This window comes from Megalobrama amblycephala, linkage group LG7, assembly GCF_018812025.1.
Source record: "Megalobrama amblycephala isolate DHTTF-2021 linkage group LG7, ASM1881202v1, whole genome shotgun sequence".
Taxonomy (NCBI): domain Eukaryota; kingdom Metazoa; phylum Chordata; class Actinopteri; order Cypriniformes; family Xenocyprididae; genus Megalobrama; species Megalobrama amblycephala.
This window is the reverse complement of record NC_063050.1, coordinates 19,413,004-19,430,038: the sequence shown is the minus strand read 5'-3', so window position 1 is coordinate 19,430,038 and position 17,035 is coordinate 19,413,004. Positions and strand designations below refer to the sequence as shown.

The following is a 17,035-nucleotide window of genomic DNA, read 5'->3' as shown; positions in this document are numbered from 1 at the left end:
AAATTAGAAGAAAGTTTGGAGGAATTAAAATTAATTAAAAAAGAAAGATGTATTCAATTACAAATGGGTTGAAATTTGATTAAAATAAATAATAAGAAAAAGTAAATGGCTGTAAACAAAAATGGCTGTATATTTAAACTCTAAATTACCTGCATCTTTGCATTTTGCTCGGCTAGTTATTGTTTTTGGGCTTAGTCCCTTGAAAATCGCACATGAGCAAGCTTAATGTGTCCTCCTGCCACTAATTTGAGTCATAAATTGTGCTAATCCTGCCATCTGCCTTGCTAGAATAAACATTTTGTGCTTGACAGATCATTTAAACACTGTAGAGATCTCTAAGATTCGGAACTTCTGGAGACCAAGCTGTTAATGCGAAAATTCATTGAACTATTCAGGCATCATAACATTTATTTATGTTAGTATTTATCAACACATCTTACCAGTCATACATTTGTCTGCTACCTCGTTTTTTCTTTATGACTTCACAGAGGCTGTCAGCACACACAGACCGAATAATCCATACAGTAAGTTACTGCCATTTAGAGGTATACAGCTTATACTTAATTATTAGAATTATATATCGAGCGATGTAATATATGCCCAATCTAGTTCCACTTCCCTTCTTATCTAATCATCATATCTATAGCACTGTACAGTAGTATGTCAGAATTCATTCAAACAGTAGGTTAAATGTATCTGATGACCTGCTACTTCTGGCAAGATTCTAAAGTGTGCATTCAGGAAACACTTTACTATCCCATGAGGCCTTGGGAGAAGAGTTGTGAAGCGACACAGCTGGCAGCATAGGTCACATGACAATGACAACAATTCCATTCATACTACACACATTCATACTATATAGAATAAGCTTTTTAAAGGCTGTGAAGTAAGTTTCAAATCAATTGTAGTACAAGATATACAGTATGCGATTGTGGATGCAGCTTCTGCATTTTGAGCGGAATTCTTTTGCCCGGTGACTCATTTCAACACCTCTCTGATTGGCCACTGGGTTCATGCGCTCAATTGTGATTGGCTAACGTTCAGTACACGTTGGAAATAGAAACCTTTGACACAAGCAGTAATAGATCTAATTGGAATGCAGTATATATCTACTTTTATGATTGCAGCAGCCTGAATTGTAATTGTGATTTTTTTTTTTTTTTTCTTTCTTTTTTTTTTCAATTAACTAATTTGCATATTGGGTAACACTTACAAGGTTTCATTAGTTAACATTAGTTACATGAACTAAGAATGGACAATACCTCTACAGCATTTATTAATCTTAGATAATGTTAATTTCATCATTTACTAATACATTATTAATCAAATTTGATGTGGGACACATATAAATGTGCTGCGTTCTCATTGGGTGATGATAAATGTAAACCGTGCCTCCTCTGCAATGTATTTATTTCTTCTGTTGACCTAATAGAAACAAAAACTAAACTCAGCAGTTGCAGTTATGTTTCGTCTGTAATCTCTATTACAAACTATGGCCATTTGTTTCACGTGTCTTAAAACACTCCCAGATGAATTGCTTTCTTATTTCATGATATTAAATGGCATTTCTTATTTCCTGTCTTTTTCTGGCACGGTTCATCCTCGCCCTCCTCCTCCAGCAATCCATGCCTGATATTCCCTGCTCTCTCCATCACAATTTAATGGAAATGATCCAAGTGTTCAGGGCGTTATGCAAATATGTGCTATAGATTTTCTTTTTCATTATAAGTACATTATTAAAATCAGCTCTCCTCTCCCTGTTCCCCTCACCTCCTATTAGAAGGCCCCAGAGTCTCCCTGTTGGCAGTCACTGACTGTCAGCAGTGGGTCCTTGCTGCAGCTAGTGATTTATTGATGTAAGTGGGAAGCTATGAAGCCGACTTTGTGACAGCTCCGAGCTTTTAAAATTGAGCATGTCATCCGGCTGATGAATGACTACAGGTTGAGCTCAGCCAGCGGCACAATATGTCAACGTCCACGCTTATGAGGGACCCAGTGGTCCGTAGGCTCTTACACTGACGAGGGATATATATATGTGTCGCGCCAATCCGGTCTGTCCCCCGAATTTGGACAGATTGCGTTAAATGTGAAACAATTTGAGATTCAAGCTGATTAAGCACTGACTTGTTTTAAGGTCTAAAAATTTGACCGGGCAATAAAACTCAAATTTAAGTTCATAAAGAGTCTCAAATGTATCTTAAATGGTGTAACAAAAGTCTTAATTATAATTTCAAGAGATGTTACATGGACAATTCTTGTTATTTATGGAATATTGCAGTATTTAAAGGTGCCATCGAACGTTTTTTTTTACAAGATGTAATATAAGTCTAAGGTGTCCCCTGAATGTGTCTGTGAAGTTTCAGCTCAAAATACCCCATAGATTTTTTTTAATTCATTTTTTTAGCTGCCTATTTTGGGGCATAATTAGAAATGCGCCGATTCACGTTGCAGCCCCTTTAAATGCTCACGCCCCCCGCCCACGGAGCTCGCGCTTGCCTTAAACAGTGCATAAACAAAGTTCACACAGCTAATATAACCCTCAAAATGGAACTTTACAAAGTGTTCGTCATGCATACTGTGTCGGATTATGTGAGTATTGTATTTATTTGGATGTTTACATTTGATTCTGAATGAGTTTGAGGCTGTCCTCCGTGGCTAACGGCTAATGCTACACTGTTGGAGAGATTTATAAAGAATGAAGATGTGTTTATGCATTATACAGACTGCAAGTGTTTAAAAATGAAAATAGTGACGGCTCTTGTCTCCGTGAATACAATAAGAAACGATGGTAACTTTAACCACATTTAACAGTACATTAGCAACATGTTAATGAAACATTTAGAAAGACAATTTACAAATATCACTAAAAATATCATGATATCATGGATCATGACAGTTATTATCCCTCCATCTGCCATTTTTCGCTGTTGTCCTTGCTTGCTTACCTAGTCTGAATTTCAGCTGTGCACAGATCCAGATGTTAATACTGGCTGCCCTTGTGTAATGCTTTGAACATGAGCTGGCATATGCAAATATTGGGGGCGTACACCCCGACTGTTGCGTTTTGATGACGCAAGAGATGCAACTACGGCAGCTGAGAAGGCCATTCTTTGTGTTCCTTTTGAAGAATTTTCGGAGCCAGATGAAATCGGTATAAATACGTGTTTAATACTGCAAAATACACTCAATATTATAGTCACTGCCCTTGCCGTACAGAACAAAAGAACATCCCAATCGAGTGAAGAGATTTGTGGAAACTTCTAATTATTGTGATACAACATTTGTCTCGCATTTCAGCATGAAAAGACAAACATTTCAGGTGAAGGATAATCCACTTCTTACCGCCGAGACAGTGTTGATCTATATACATTTTTATTGTGAGTATTAAGCTTATCATTATTGCTGATCACTGTTGTTGTGCTATGATATTGTAATATTTACCATTAATGAGAGGAGTATAGAAATGTTTATTAAAGTGTCACTCCACAATACAACAGCAAAATATATAAGTATAGCCATAGTATTTTTATGTTACATTAATACCCATTATGCGAGCTGTCTCTTTAATACCTCGTGGTTTATATACATCTTGCCGCTGATTGGGCTGACATTTCTGACACACCCACCAAACAAGAGAAAACGTATCTCAAACCCGTTGCACACCGTTTCCAGGAAACATGTCGTTCAACCCGGAAAATGTAGCAAAACGTTGCGCACCGGTTTGAGCTTGAACGTGCCCCTGGTGACATGTTTACTGGTGTGAGGGCGAGGCAAACTGTCACTCACATGAGATCGACCAATAGCAAACAACAACCATCCAATCAACTCCCTGTGGACAAAATCAAGTCCTGCCCTAAATTTTTTTTTTTTTTTTTTCTCAAGAAGACATTTCTCTCAGATATACGTCACAATAGGGAAGAAAAGACTATCGCTACTTCAACCTAAATCAATATTTCATGTCTACTTTATTTATTTACATTATTTAGCGATAATGACAGCCAGGCTGTACATTACGTATGTAGTTTAAAATTAAAGGGTTAATTCACCCCAAAAAATGAAAATTCTGCTATTAATTACTCATGTCGTTCTAAACCCGTAAGACTTTCGTTCATCTCCGTAACACAAATGAGGATCTTAATGAAATAGGGAGCTCTCAGATTTCATTAAAAATATCTTAATTTGTGTTCTAAAGATGAATGAATGTCTTATGGGTGTGGAACGACACCAGGGTGAGTAATTAATGACAGAATTTTCATTTTTTTGGGTGAAAATAAGCTAAAATAAGCTAGTTGGACACTGTCGTTGTCAATCTAACATATGCATTAAAGTTTTTATGCATTAATACAATAACATTCATTTACTTTTAAGTGCGACGTATACTTGTCTTTAGGGTTCACTTTGCCTTCACATAAAATCCTAACAAAATACTATCCCTCTAGTGTTATCATACAGAGTTACAAAAATACAAAAGTTACATTAATCTACCTTTTTTTTCCCCCACATAAATGTTCATAGGAACATTAGTTTCTGTATCCTGTCCACTTTTTTCACTCTGTCTCCATTAGCCATCAATAATCATAAAGAATCTTAGTTGAAATAGGCCAGAGCTTGACTGGGTCGGTGCCTTCTCACTGTAGGACTAGAATAACAAACGCGCTATTCCCGGCAGGGGGCCGATCAACAGTGGCATCAATCAGTGTAATAGGAACGCGCCAGGCTTTGCCATTAATTGTGCGGCTGGGCATGCAGAAACACAATTAGAGCAGTGGAAATTAGGCCATGTGTTTAGCAACTTGTAGGGGTCATGCTGGCACTCATATGTCATGTAGCTGACTGGTGGGATGTTTCGAGTCAGTAAGGGGTCTTTCTGCATATCTTGACAGTATGTTCAATATGTCTAACGTTATGCTTCTGGTAATGTATGGGAAAACATGACTTTGTGGGTCATAAGATCTGAGTATGCATTCTGTTCTCCTACTTCCCACTCACTTTGACTCATTCCACTAGAAGCAAATGTTTTCTCTTAGTACTATTTTTGTTATTAGCATTTTTGCCTCTTTTATAAGGGCAGAGAGAGACAGAGGGGATAGGAATTGATGGGATATGAGGGCGGAACAAGATCTGGAAATGATTGAAGCTGGATTTGAACTTGCATCTGGGTTGTTTGTTATTCAGAATTGGATTCATAATGCAATCCAGTTCCTGAACAATATTTGAAAGCATTTTTTGTTTTGTTTTTAATTTGTAGATTTAAATGTTATTTTTTCAATTTCAGATTTATATTTTTCAATATGAATTACCACTAATTATAAAGCATTTTACAGAAACATTATCTGAAAATACATTTATCCATTAAAGTAAAATTATTGAACCATCAGTTGTATTTCAGTTGTAAATTAAAGTCTTATATTTTCAGTTTTCATTTGAATTTTAGTTTAATTAAGGCCTCGTTTACACTAGTGCGTTTTCGTTTTAAAATGAAAATGATCCTCGTCTATAGACCCCTTAAAAGTTTGTAAACACTGCAACGTTTCCTGGTGGGCGGGGCTTAGCTGGAGGCAAAAAGGCGCTGGACGCAATGTTGACAAGTGTAAGCTAGCATGTTTTAGGAGGGATTTATTAGATGCAGAAGAAGGTTCGGAACTGTCCGAATATGTACAGTCACTGACTCTGCGGGACCGTGACAGCTATTTTTGTAAATTAAATTAAGTTTTGGATATTTCCTAGACAACATATGAATTACTTTTGGGTGGTTCGGGGAATTTTGTCAAGGATTATTGTCTAATGTAACCTAACGCTGGGCTAACTATGATTGTGGCTAGCAATGTGGATTATTTTAAGAGACCATTCAAAGGATGGCACACACATCTATCGCTGTATGTTTGTTTAACATTTAAGCTAGCTAGTGCGCTGAAGGTTGGCGACTTTTCACCTATAAAACAGAAACTTGCTGATTTGTACTAGATAAAACCAACACACCATTAAATATGCATCGATTATTTTACCTGATATGAAGTGTGCACTGCAAACACGAGCATTATTTATGATCGTCTCCGTCCAGTCTGTACGCCATATTGCATTGTCTGCCGGGATCTGGTAAAACTTTAGTTTTGAACCAAAAGTCCTGTTCCTTCTATTCTGGCAGCCAAAAACACAACAAGACGACATTTTAAAGTAAAAACCTCAAACTTTTAGCGCGCCTGCTATGAGTTCTTCTTTATGTTTTGCCTCCAGCTAGAGCGGTGACGTCACAATGACGTATGCGATTAAGGGGTCTATACTGGCGTTTCCACAGCGTTTCAGAAACAATTTCCGTCTACACTACACGGCTCAAAACGCATGTCATGTGACCATTCATGCACACTGGGCATGCGCATACAAGTGTAAACAGTTCCCTCTTGCGCATGTAGATAGCTGCAGTATAAAAAAAAAAAAAAGACAAAACAAAGCCAGCAAAGATTGCAGTTCAGTCTCCATGTTATTGTTTACACGGTCGTCAAGGATACGCAGAGCGAACGTGGGCACCAACAAAGACTATAGAATAACACAAGACGTGTCACTCGTATTGTTTTGAATGGGAGAAAGTGTAACGCGCAATATGGCGGAATAAGTCCCGCTTTCTAAATAAGAGCCAATCGCCGACTGGTAAAGTCATCGCGTCACTTCAGCGGCCGTTAGAATCACCGGTTTCTATAGAAACAGTCAGACGCATTTAGGTCTGCGCATGCGCATTAGCTTGATCCAGCCTGAAAAATAGTTTTTTTTTCGTCATGATTCGAGCGTTTACAAACTAAATTTATGACCCGGTTGTTGTTAGATTTCATTGGTGATTTCAAATATGAAATTTAATCGTAAGGTTGGCAAACAGTTTTGGAGAATTTAATGTTTCCCTGTTCAAAGAGATTGCATGATGCCCAGGATGCCCGAGAGGCGTTTCAAAGATGGCCGCCGAGTGAAATAACTTGTCTTAAAAGGACTTTGGCGCCAACGTTTTCTAAAGTCTCCATTTTGGTCCGTCTATACTGAGACGCAACCCCGGCGTTTTCAAACTAAAACAGGCTCTGCAGCATTTTCGAAAGTCAAGGTTTGAAAACGCCGGCGTAGTGAAAGCGACAGGCATAGCCATAGCAAAACGTATGCGTTTTTATTAGTTTTGCTGTTAGATTGCTATTTATGTTTCATTTATTTTTATTTCAGTTTTAGTGTTTATGTTTGGTTATACTTTAGTGCTTAAACTTGGCAACATTTGTCATTTTAATTTAGTTTAAGTTTTTCCATCTAATATTTATATTTTATATTTAGCTTTATTTCAGTTATTAATTATAGTCAACAATAAAAAACATTGCTAACCCCTAAGCCTCGGTTTTGATATGTGGACCTTTATTTTTTATTAAAGTGTTTTGCTGTTTCTGTTGTTTACATGTTTTCACTTCCTGTGTTTCTGTTTGCCTTTGTTTCCTTAGTTGCCATAGTAATTAATCAGTCTCACCTGTGCCTTGTTAACCTCTTGTTAGCCTGTATACCTCTGTGTTTTCAGTCTTTGTTTGTTGGTTGTTGTCTTCACACGTTTTTGTAAGGCTGTTGCCTCTCCTGTTTCCTTGTTGTATTATTCCTTGTTTGATTTATGTGTGAATTTTGTGTCATCAACTTTCCCTGTTTGGATTATCTGTGTTGGTGTGTTTATTTAATAAACACTGCTTGTGATTAATATATCATCGTCTCTCCTCTTTCCTGCAAACAGTAGTAGTTTACAGTCATTTGTTTAACATTATTTGGCAAATAAATAGAGGTGGAGAGTCACTTTTAGGAATAATAATATCCAATTGACCTGTCTTTTCTCCGTATTTTTGTACTTTTTGAACACTGTGTATTTATGGGTCAGTCTTCTCAGAAATGGTCTTTTCAGATCTCATCAAAAGCATCAGTCCTGTTATTGAGTGTTTGTGTGATGCTTCCAGCTCCTGTCAGTAAACAGCTTGTGATGCTAACTCTCTTTGTTCTGTGTTAATGTAATGTTCAGTGACTTGTCAAGATGTACAATGCAATCTTCAGATGTTTTTTGACTGGTGTCTCTGTTCATTTGAAGATTTGAACTACATCCTTAGTTTCTGTAGAAATTAAGGATGACTACTTCACAACACACTTGGCACTTTGTATTTTGTCTTTTTTAATGTACAGAAAATTACACCATCAGAATACAGAAAAACAGTCCCTAACTCAAACAGTGTTTCTCTAACTTTCTGAACCCTTTCAAAAGTTCATAACTGTTCACGGACCCCGATCTCGCTTTTCAGAGCTGAATGGTTTGGTTCAATGCTTAAACACTTTATTCAAAATGTCTATGGAGGAATGAATAGGAAACCCAGACTGCATAAAATGTTACATTCATATCGCTTGCTGTGCAATTTTTTGTTCAAAATACAGAAAGTTTCTGCAGCCCCCCTGGCTATTTGAGACAGGCTCCTGAGGGCCCACGGCCCCTAGGTTGAGAATTGCTGTCCTAACGGCTCTAGAAAGCTGCAGCTTTGCAGTTCTGGAGATTGAGAGTATAGTCTGGTATTTTCTGTGGACTGAGACACATGTACAGACTAGAGCACATAGTGGAAAAGAAACTTCCAAATGAATTCCCTCTGGACCTGAGTGGAGTCATCTCATCCATTAGGATTCCCTTGAGATTCACCTTGCAGCTTCAAGTCCAAATAATTCCATTTAGACACATTATAATGTGTGTTCTGTTTCACGCGCTGCTAGCTCCAGGTAAAGTGCTGAAGCTCAAATGATCTGTGCTTTTAACTTCTGCCAGTTCTCTTCTCTTGTTCCTGTCTGTCACGTCCTGGAGTTTGAGCCATTATAATGCGCAACATAGATTCGGAAGGATAGTATTTTACTAAATATCATTTGTCTGATATATTTTCTGAACACATCTCAAAGGAAATGTATCATCGCTGACTCTGACTTTATGGTACCAATCCAGCTTCTTTTGATTTTTTTTTTTTTTTTTTTCCTGATATATTTGATATATTTTTATTTGGTCAAACAGTAATATTGTAAAATAATATTGCACTTTAAAACAGGGCTGTTATTATTATTAACTAAATCGAAAACTATTAAAAACATTTTTGTTAATTGAAATAAAGCTGAAATAAAATAAAATATAAATATTAGTTGAAAAACTTAAAATGCTACTTGACTTGGCAATCAACTGAAATAATTTTAAATTGAAGCACTAAAATCATTTGGAAATAAATAAACTGGAAATAAATAAAAACTAAAACTAACTAAAATAAAAATAAAATAAAATAAAAATAAATAGCAGGAAAATAATAATAATAAAATGACAAAATAACAAAAGTACCAAAAAATAAGCTAAAATTAAAATGTAAACTAAATACAAAGTTTAAAGATAATTCAAAATATTAATAAAACTAAAATAAAAAAAAAACTAAACTAAAATAACACTGCTTTAATATGACTGTAATCTATTTTAATATATTTAAAAATGTAATTTATTTCTGTGACAGCAAAACTAGGAAACATTTCTTATTATCAGTACTGAACCCATTCTGCTGTTTAATATTTTTGTGATTTTTTTTTTTCTTCAGGATTCTTTAAGAGCAATTTATTTGAAATAGGAATATTTTGATTAATTGAATGTCTCCTTGGTGAAAAAAGAAATTAATGTTTAAAAATAATAAGAAAATAAATAAATAAAAACTGACTGACCCTACTGTTTTGTAAAGTATTTGGCAAATGTATTTATATAAGATACATATTAAACATTATTCTCTCTCTCTCTCTCTCTCTCTCTCTATATATATATATATATATATATATATATATATAGATAGATAGATAGATAGATAGATAGATAGATACTTTTTTTATTTTTTGAGACTTTGTTGTTGCCAGAAATTTTTTCAAAAAAAAGTTTTGAGTTCTGAATGTATTTTCAAACTAAAATACAACTTTTTTTTATCTATCAAAAGATCCAGAAAAATATATTCCTTATGATACGACCCCCTTAACCGTGTTCATGTGCAGTAAATATAATTTCCATTTTCCACACTATTAAAATGGCATATATTTCCATACGATTGTGTGTTCAATTACCTAAAAACGCCCAACCATAATGGTGTTCTCCTTAATCCATGACAACTGATTTAAGGGCTGTGCTTTTTTGCTCAAGCCTTTAAAAGGCAGCACACACAATGATTCAACTATGTAATGAAATACAAATCACAATGACGAATCAGTTATATTCTGAGAAAAGGCTCTAAACTGAGATGAGAAGAAACTGCCTTCAAATGGATATATGGCTTTAACTTAACAGAGCGAATGATTGCAGATTTTAATGGCTGCCTGTTTTCTCTCTCTCTCTCTCTCTCTCTCTCTCTCTCTTCTCCTCTTTTTGCAGCTGTATAGCTCGTTTGACTTTGGCCGAAAGTGGCAGCTAGTTCATGAGCGAGTGACTCCGAACCGCTTCTACTGGTAGGTGATACTGTCACAATCACACCTCATCTCCATTTCTCACACGATGTCACTAATTTACAATTTTATGGGCGAACAAGGAGAGTTTAGTGGAGTGCTGGTTGACATTGACGCATTGATGAAATGCGGATTGAGTTGGATACGGCTGAAAATTGTCTTTTTTTTTTTTTTTTGCCTGCTCTTATGCTTAGAAAAAGCACAGACTGTTGTGCATGTCTACTTGAGATGGAATCTGCACAGATGCTTGAGCTCTAAGACCTTTGTTGCACAACTCCTCTCTGTTCAATATGGAGACAAAGAAACGGAGAGAATAAGCATGGCTTAGCAAGATGGAAAGAAAATAGAGGCATAAAGATGGCGAAGGAGAAAGAAAGATTGTACTCTATACTGCATCTAGACTTTAAAGATGAAAATGGTTAAAGGATGAAAACTTAAAAAAAATAATACTAAAATGTTGCACATACACATGACATGAAAACTTCTATAGGGCTGCAAGATTTGGGGGAAATCTAATTGCAATGTTTCTGATTAAAATTGCCATAGCAATTTTAAAAACAGGTTCAGGTACCGGTCCACCCATAATATATAATTTTATTTTGCTGTACAACTGCAAAATTACAATACTAATATTTATGGCTGTGTTAATTTCTTCATTTGTCGAACATTAAACCATTGGGCTTTTATTTTAGACTGAAGCTGTCTTATTTTACAGCATTATTTGGGTTGCATTATGCCGTATTGAGATCACATGACCAGCTGAATACTTATACTTGCTTTATTTCAGTAACCCTCTTTTCATTGGTCACTTACTTACAATGATTTTTGTGAAAAAAATAGCTTCTAAGCCACTATGTGTTAAGTCCAAGATGTCCCCCATCAGGTAACAAACAGCATCCATTTTTTATTTTGATAAACATGACAAAATGTAAGATTAAGATTACAAGAACATTATTTATGCAAGAGTTACGCAAATATGTTTAAATACATTTACATTGTTAGTCAATGCCTTTTTACCAAAGTGACTACAAAGTGTACAGATCACACAATATGTAGCTAAGATGATGTGTAACTTAGCGTGAACCACTGAAGGAGGTTGAGAAAGCAGAGCTTTCAGCAGAAGTTTGTTGTCATTTTGTGCACGAGTCCCAGAGAAATAGAGGTCTCTAGTACAGCCTATTTGAGCTATAAAAGACACTGTCTAGTTAATGGTGGGGTTGTTTAAGGGCTAGTGCACTAGTATGGACTTGCACCACACACTCAGGTTTCCAGCAGGTGTCATCATTCTAATTTCCATTATACTCCTTCACTGTCACCACCATGCACAAATATACAGCTACAAATTACATAGTTTTACATAGACTTCTAGTTACTGCTGCAAAGTGTACTTTGATTCCTTTTTCCCATCATGTGGTATTTGGAGAAATGGCAGCTCACATCTCTTATGTCACTTTGCTGACTGAAATGGACCTTCAGTAAGACATCAGTTATGGATTTTTTTCATCTCTGTGATAAACGTCTTTCTCATCTAATGCAGGTCAGTGTCCAGTCTGGACAAGGAATTAGATCTAGTGCACATGGAGGCCCACACTCCTGATGGCCGTGAGTTCTTTCTTTCTTTCTTTCTTTCTTTCTTTCTTTCTTTGTATTCTTAAATGTGAGAATTTTGAATGTGAATGTGAAATTTATTTTATTTAATTTTATTTTTTGCTTGTTTTATTATTCAATTCTGTCCTGTAATCTAGTGGTGAGAATGTAGATTCATCCCTGTGACTTTAATCTTTTAGTTATTTTGACTGGTCATGGCCATAGCCATTGTTTATTCTATTCTATTCTATTCTATTCTATTCTATTCTATTCTATTCTATTCTATTCTATTCTATTCTGCAAGCTAGTGGTGAGAATTTCGATTCATCCCAGTGACTCAGATATTTTGTTTGATTTGATTTGTAATGACCCTAGCCATTGTCTTTTCTTTTCTTTTCTTTTCTTTTCTTTTCTTTTCTTTTCTTTTCTTTTCTTTTCTTTTCTTTTCTTTTCTTTTCTTCAATTCTGTCCTGCAGTCTAGTGGTGAGAATTTCGATTCATCCTGTGACTCAGTTCATTCATTCATTCATTCATTCATTCATTCATTCATTCATTCATTCATTTATTGGGACTGGTATTTTATTTTATTTTTTGTTTGTTTGTTTGTTTGTTTAATTATTCTGTCCTGCAATCTAGTGGTGAGAATTTTGATTCATCCATGTGACTTAAATCTTTTGTTTTTTTGACTGGTCATGGCCCTAGCCATTGTTTATTCTATTCTATTCTATTCTATTCTATTCTATTCTATTCTATTCTATTCTATTCTATTCTATTCTATTCTATTCTATTCTGCAATCTAGTGGTGAGAATTTTGATTCATCCCAGTGGCTCAAATCTTTTGATTTGTTTTGACTGGTCATGGCCCTAGCGCTAGCTCTAGCCATTGCTATTTTTATTATTATTTTTTCTATTTTCTATTTTATTTTATTCTATTTTATTTTATGTGAAAATGTAATAAAATATTTAATTCTTAGTGAATTGTTCAAAATTAAATTTCGCAGACTTTTCAAATATTGTGTCAATGTATAATACTCTCTAAAGTAATATAAATTAATTTATCAAAGGGATGCAAAAAGAAAAAGTGATTATATTATATTATATTATATTATATTATATTATATTATATTATATTATATTATATTATATTATATTATATTATTAAAGTGAAAACACGTCATTCAGAACATCACATTTTCCTGACTTTTTGAGTCATTTTATTATTCACTCAACAGATTATTCGAAAAAAGGAAAAAGCCAGCAGATTCTTGCTTAAGCCTCACTCATTATATTTGTTCTGAAACAACATGTCCCAGTACTTTCACAAACTATATTTTTTGTTTCATTCCATGTCACTGTGAGTCTCATTCAGACTCAAAACCCTGGCTCGCTCAGTAAAGGGGTGTATTTCTTCAGTATGCTTGTCCATTCAAAGAAATTCTCCTTCACATACTATAAGGTTATTTTGAATTCTCTTTTTCCTGCATCTTCTCGCTTTTACCTTCCTCTCACATTCCATCTGCTGATATATGGTACACTCCTCCTTTAAACCTGATGTTAGAGGAGGAAAAGAGATGAGACGAGAGCCCGTGAGCTTGGGGATGGATTCCGAGGCTGAGGATAAAGCCGGTCCTGCAGGCAGCTAGACAGGATTACCGTCATGATAAATACACCATCTGATAGCAGATTAATGCAGAACCCGGACTCTCAATACCTTACTTTCTCTCACTGGTTAAAGGAATAGTTCACCCAAAAATTAACATTTTGTCATTGTTTACTCACCCTTATGTTTGTTCATAGTACATAGTTCATAGTAACCAAGCTTCCAAAAACCAAAATCCTCTTCATTTGGTCACCAGAGGGTGAGCAAATAACAACAGACATTTCATTTGTTTGCATGAACTTTCCATTTGATATTTGATACATAATTCTGGATCTTCCACTTAATGTTCTCTGAAGCTGAGACACCCTTAGAGATTCTAAGAAGCAGTCAGGGGTTTTTGGACTGAATGCCCCCAGAATCAGAATCTAATTAACAGCTAGAATCCTTTTTCTGTCTCTTCTTACAACAGATTGTCAGTATGTGACATGCAGAGCTCAAGGCTGCTCTGAATCCAGTAGGACATATCCATTTTCTGGCTATATTGAGACCAACTCACTCGTGGTTCAGGATGAATACGTGTTCGTTCAGGTAAGGACCAGAGATCACATTAGTTTCTGAAGAGATATACATTTATTTACATTTACATTTATTCATTTGGCAGATGCTTTTATCCAAAGCGACTTAGAAGTGAGGAATACAACAAGCGAGTCGTCATGACGAGGCAAATAGACACAAAAAGTGCTCACAATACAAGTTTTAGGCAGTGTTCAGAGTATCATAAGCTACAATAGAGAGGGATTAAAGGAAGTGAAAGGATAGGTATAGGATTTGTTTTTTTTTGTTTTGTTTTTTTTTTAGGATGAGGATAAGTGCTCAAGAAAGAGATGAGTTTTCAGCTGTCTTTTGAATATTGCCAGGGATTCTGCATTCCGGATGAAGGCAGGAAGATCATTCCACCAGCAAGGAACAGTGAACAAGAATGTTCTGGAGAGTGATTTCGTGCCTCTCTGTGATGGTACCACGAGCCTTCGCTCCTTTAATGAGCGTAGGCTTCTGGTAGGAGTGTAGACTCGTAAGAGTGAGTGGAAGTAGGAGGGTGCATACATATACATGTGTATTGTTTTCCTATTATGATTTAGAAGCCCTATATACCCCTTTATTTTTCTAGTTTCTTATACTTTATATCATAGGTCTTCAACCCTGTTCCTGAGGACTCACTGTCCTGTGGAGTTTAGCTCCAGCCCAAAATAAACACACCTGAACTCAAGCTCTTCAGGATCACTTGAAAATCACATTGGTGTGAAATTCAGTTGTGCTGATGCAGGCAGGATGTAAACTTTGCAGAACAGTGGGTCCCCAGGAACAGGGTTGAAGACCTGCTTTTTAAGTAATGACTGTTTAATTCATTTACTGTGGTAAATGTTGCCTAAACTGCAAGTCTATACTGCAGGAAAATAGTCTCCTTAAACATATTTATTTTAACCAGAGATTTATAGCTGAACAGGTAGCCAGTGGTGGAACTATTGTTATAGTAAAAAACACTCTTCTGAAATGCTTTAGAGCAAAGAAACAAGTCAAATGGCACCATTTAATTATTATTTTTAGATTATATAATGATATCCACAATCAGTCTGAAATAAAAAAAGAGGAATGATAGGAGTAACAGTGTAACTCTTTGAGATAAGTACTTCCTGGAACAACAGACCTGATGGAATTTCTCAGTTCATTCTCACTGAGTAATGCTCTGTCATCCCATCGCTCCTCATTTATAAGGCGCTAGTAGAACAGTGATCTTGTAACTCACAGTCTTGCAAAATCTTGCAAAAGAAACTAACAACTAAACTGAGCCAATAAGTTGATTATGGAACACAGTGTGAAATTTTGTGTTTCCCTTTCAAAATCACTTTGTAACAAGTGGTGTCCAAAATTTGGTATTTGATTAAAATATTTAACTATCCCAAGGTGGATCGTGTAAGGTCCTCTGTCTTCGCTCCCATGGCGTTGCTGCTCATTTGCACGAAGTTGAACTCTGCTCACCTTTTTTTGTCACATTGGCAATGGTTGCTGTCAGTCATATTGCCTCAAATCACCAAATCTCATTGAAAATGAATGACTTCGGCTTGCTTTGGGCTGCAGATCACTGTCAGTGTGAATGGACCTTAAAGAAATAGTTCACCTGAAAATGAACATTTCCTCACCCTTGTGTCAATGCAAACCAAAAACTTTGTGAAGTTTCCTTACCATTCAGGCAAAGTTTGTATGCTTACTTATGTGTATGTTCATGCTTATTTGTGTAATTTTCAACTCCCCGGTGGATCAGAATAATAATCGTATACTCAAGGGAAAAAGTGAAATGGTAATGGCCTAAATTTCCAATTCCAATCCAGGACAGTTTTTGAATATATTAATTTCTGTCTGCATGCAAAACAGTTGTCTTCGAAACAGTACAAATGAGGGTGGGAACTATTTTAGGGCAGTTTTAAATAAAGATAATTGGAGTATATTTTACAAGAAAATACTATTTCGGTCCTTCTATACTTTTCTTCTAGGCATTATTTCTTCTTCGGTTCGTTCAGGCATATATAAACACGGCACGCTTGGATCTGCACCGAAACAATCGCTCCAAGATTGCCTAAACAAGGTGGTCTTGATTGAAAACGAATTCTGGGGTGGTACGGCAATCCGAGAAAGCAATCCGACCCAACGGACCAACGAAACAAGTGGTATCATAATTCATATTGGGAAATGTATTATATAAAAAGCAACAGTGTCTGATTCTGTGAGTGAGCACCATTAGCTATTGCTGTTGAAAAACAAAGAGCGCCTTTTCATCTTGAATGTTTTTGGAGCTTATCAATCCATATTGATGAATGAAACAGAGGAAACTCTGACCAATAAGAGGACAGCTTTACTCACATGTGATTTGCATAAACACATTTTGATACACTTTGCCTTGTAAAAGTGAACCGAACCAAAAAGAAAATGCAACATTGTAACAAATGAAGTCCCTGATTCTGCCCTAAAATTTCATGTGTAATTCAGTGTGTTACTCAAGCCACGCAATATCGCGTTCATATCACAGATGAATCGCCTTCGATAATGAACGCGATATTGCGTGGCTTGTCAATGAACTACGGCTCTGTCTATTAAATGCCGCTCCATTTGAAAGCAGGTGATGGCGATTTAGCGGTAATCAGGGAACCGGCTTTACTGACAAAATGCTCGTGACAATCACATGCAATATATCGCCCAGCCCTAATTGTTTGTGAAATTTACTTGACGTAAACAGTGTAGGAAAATACAAATAATTGCATCCGTAGTTAATGGCCAAAATTGGCCACAACTTGAATTATGAATTGCAAC

At 35.9% G+C, this 17,035-nt stretch overlaps 1 protein-coding gene across 4 annotated transcripts in view; it reads left to right on the top strand.

The window, feature by feature from the left end:
- The window catches only part of sorcs3 (sortilin related VPS10 domain containing receptor 3), a 287,643-nt gene that overhangs the window by 195,556 nt on the left and 75,052 nt on the right, over positions 1-17,035 (top strand). For all 4 annotated transcript variants that reach the window (XM_048196352.1, XM_048196354.1, XM_048196355.1 and 1 more), the window contains 3 exons: positions 10,415-10,488; positions 12,023-12,087; positions 14,142-14,260. In XM_048196352.1, the coding sequence (XP_048052309.1) occupies positions 10,415-10,488; positions 12,023-12,087; positions 14,142-14,260 (258 nt within the window). The remainder of the gene's footprint in view (positions 1-10,414; positions 10,489-12,022; positions 12,088-14,141; positions 14,261-17,035) is intronic.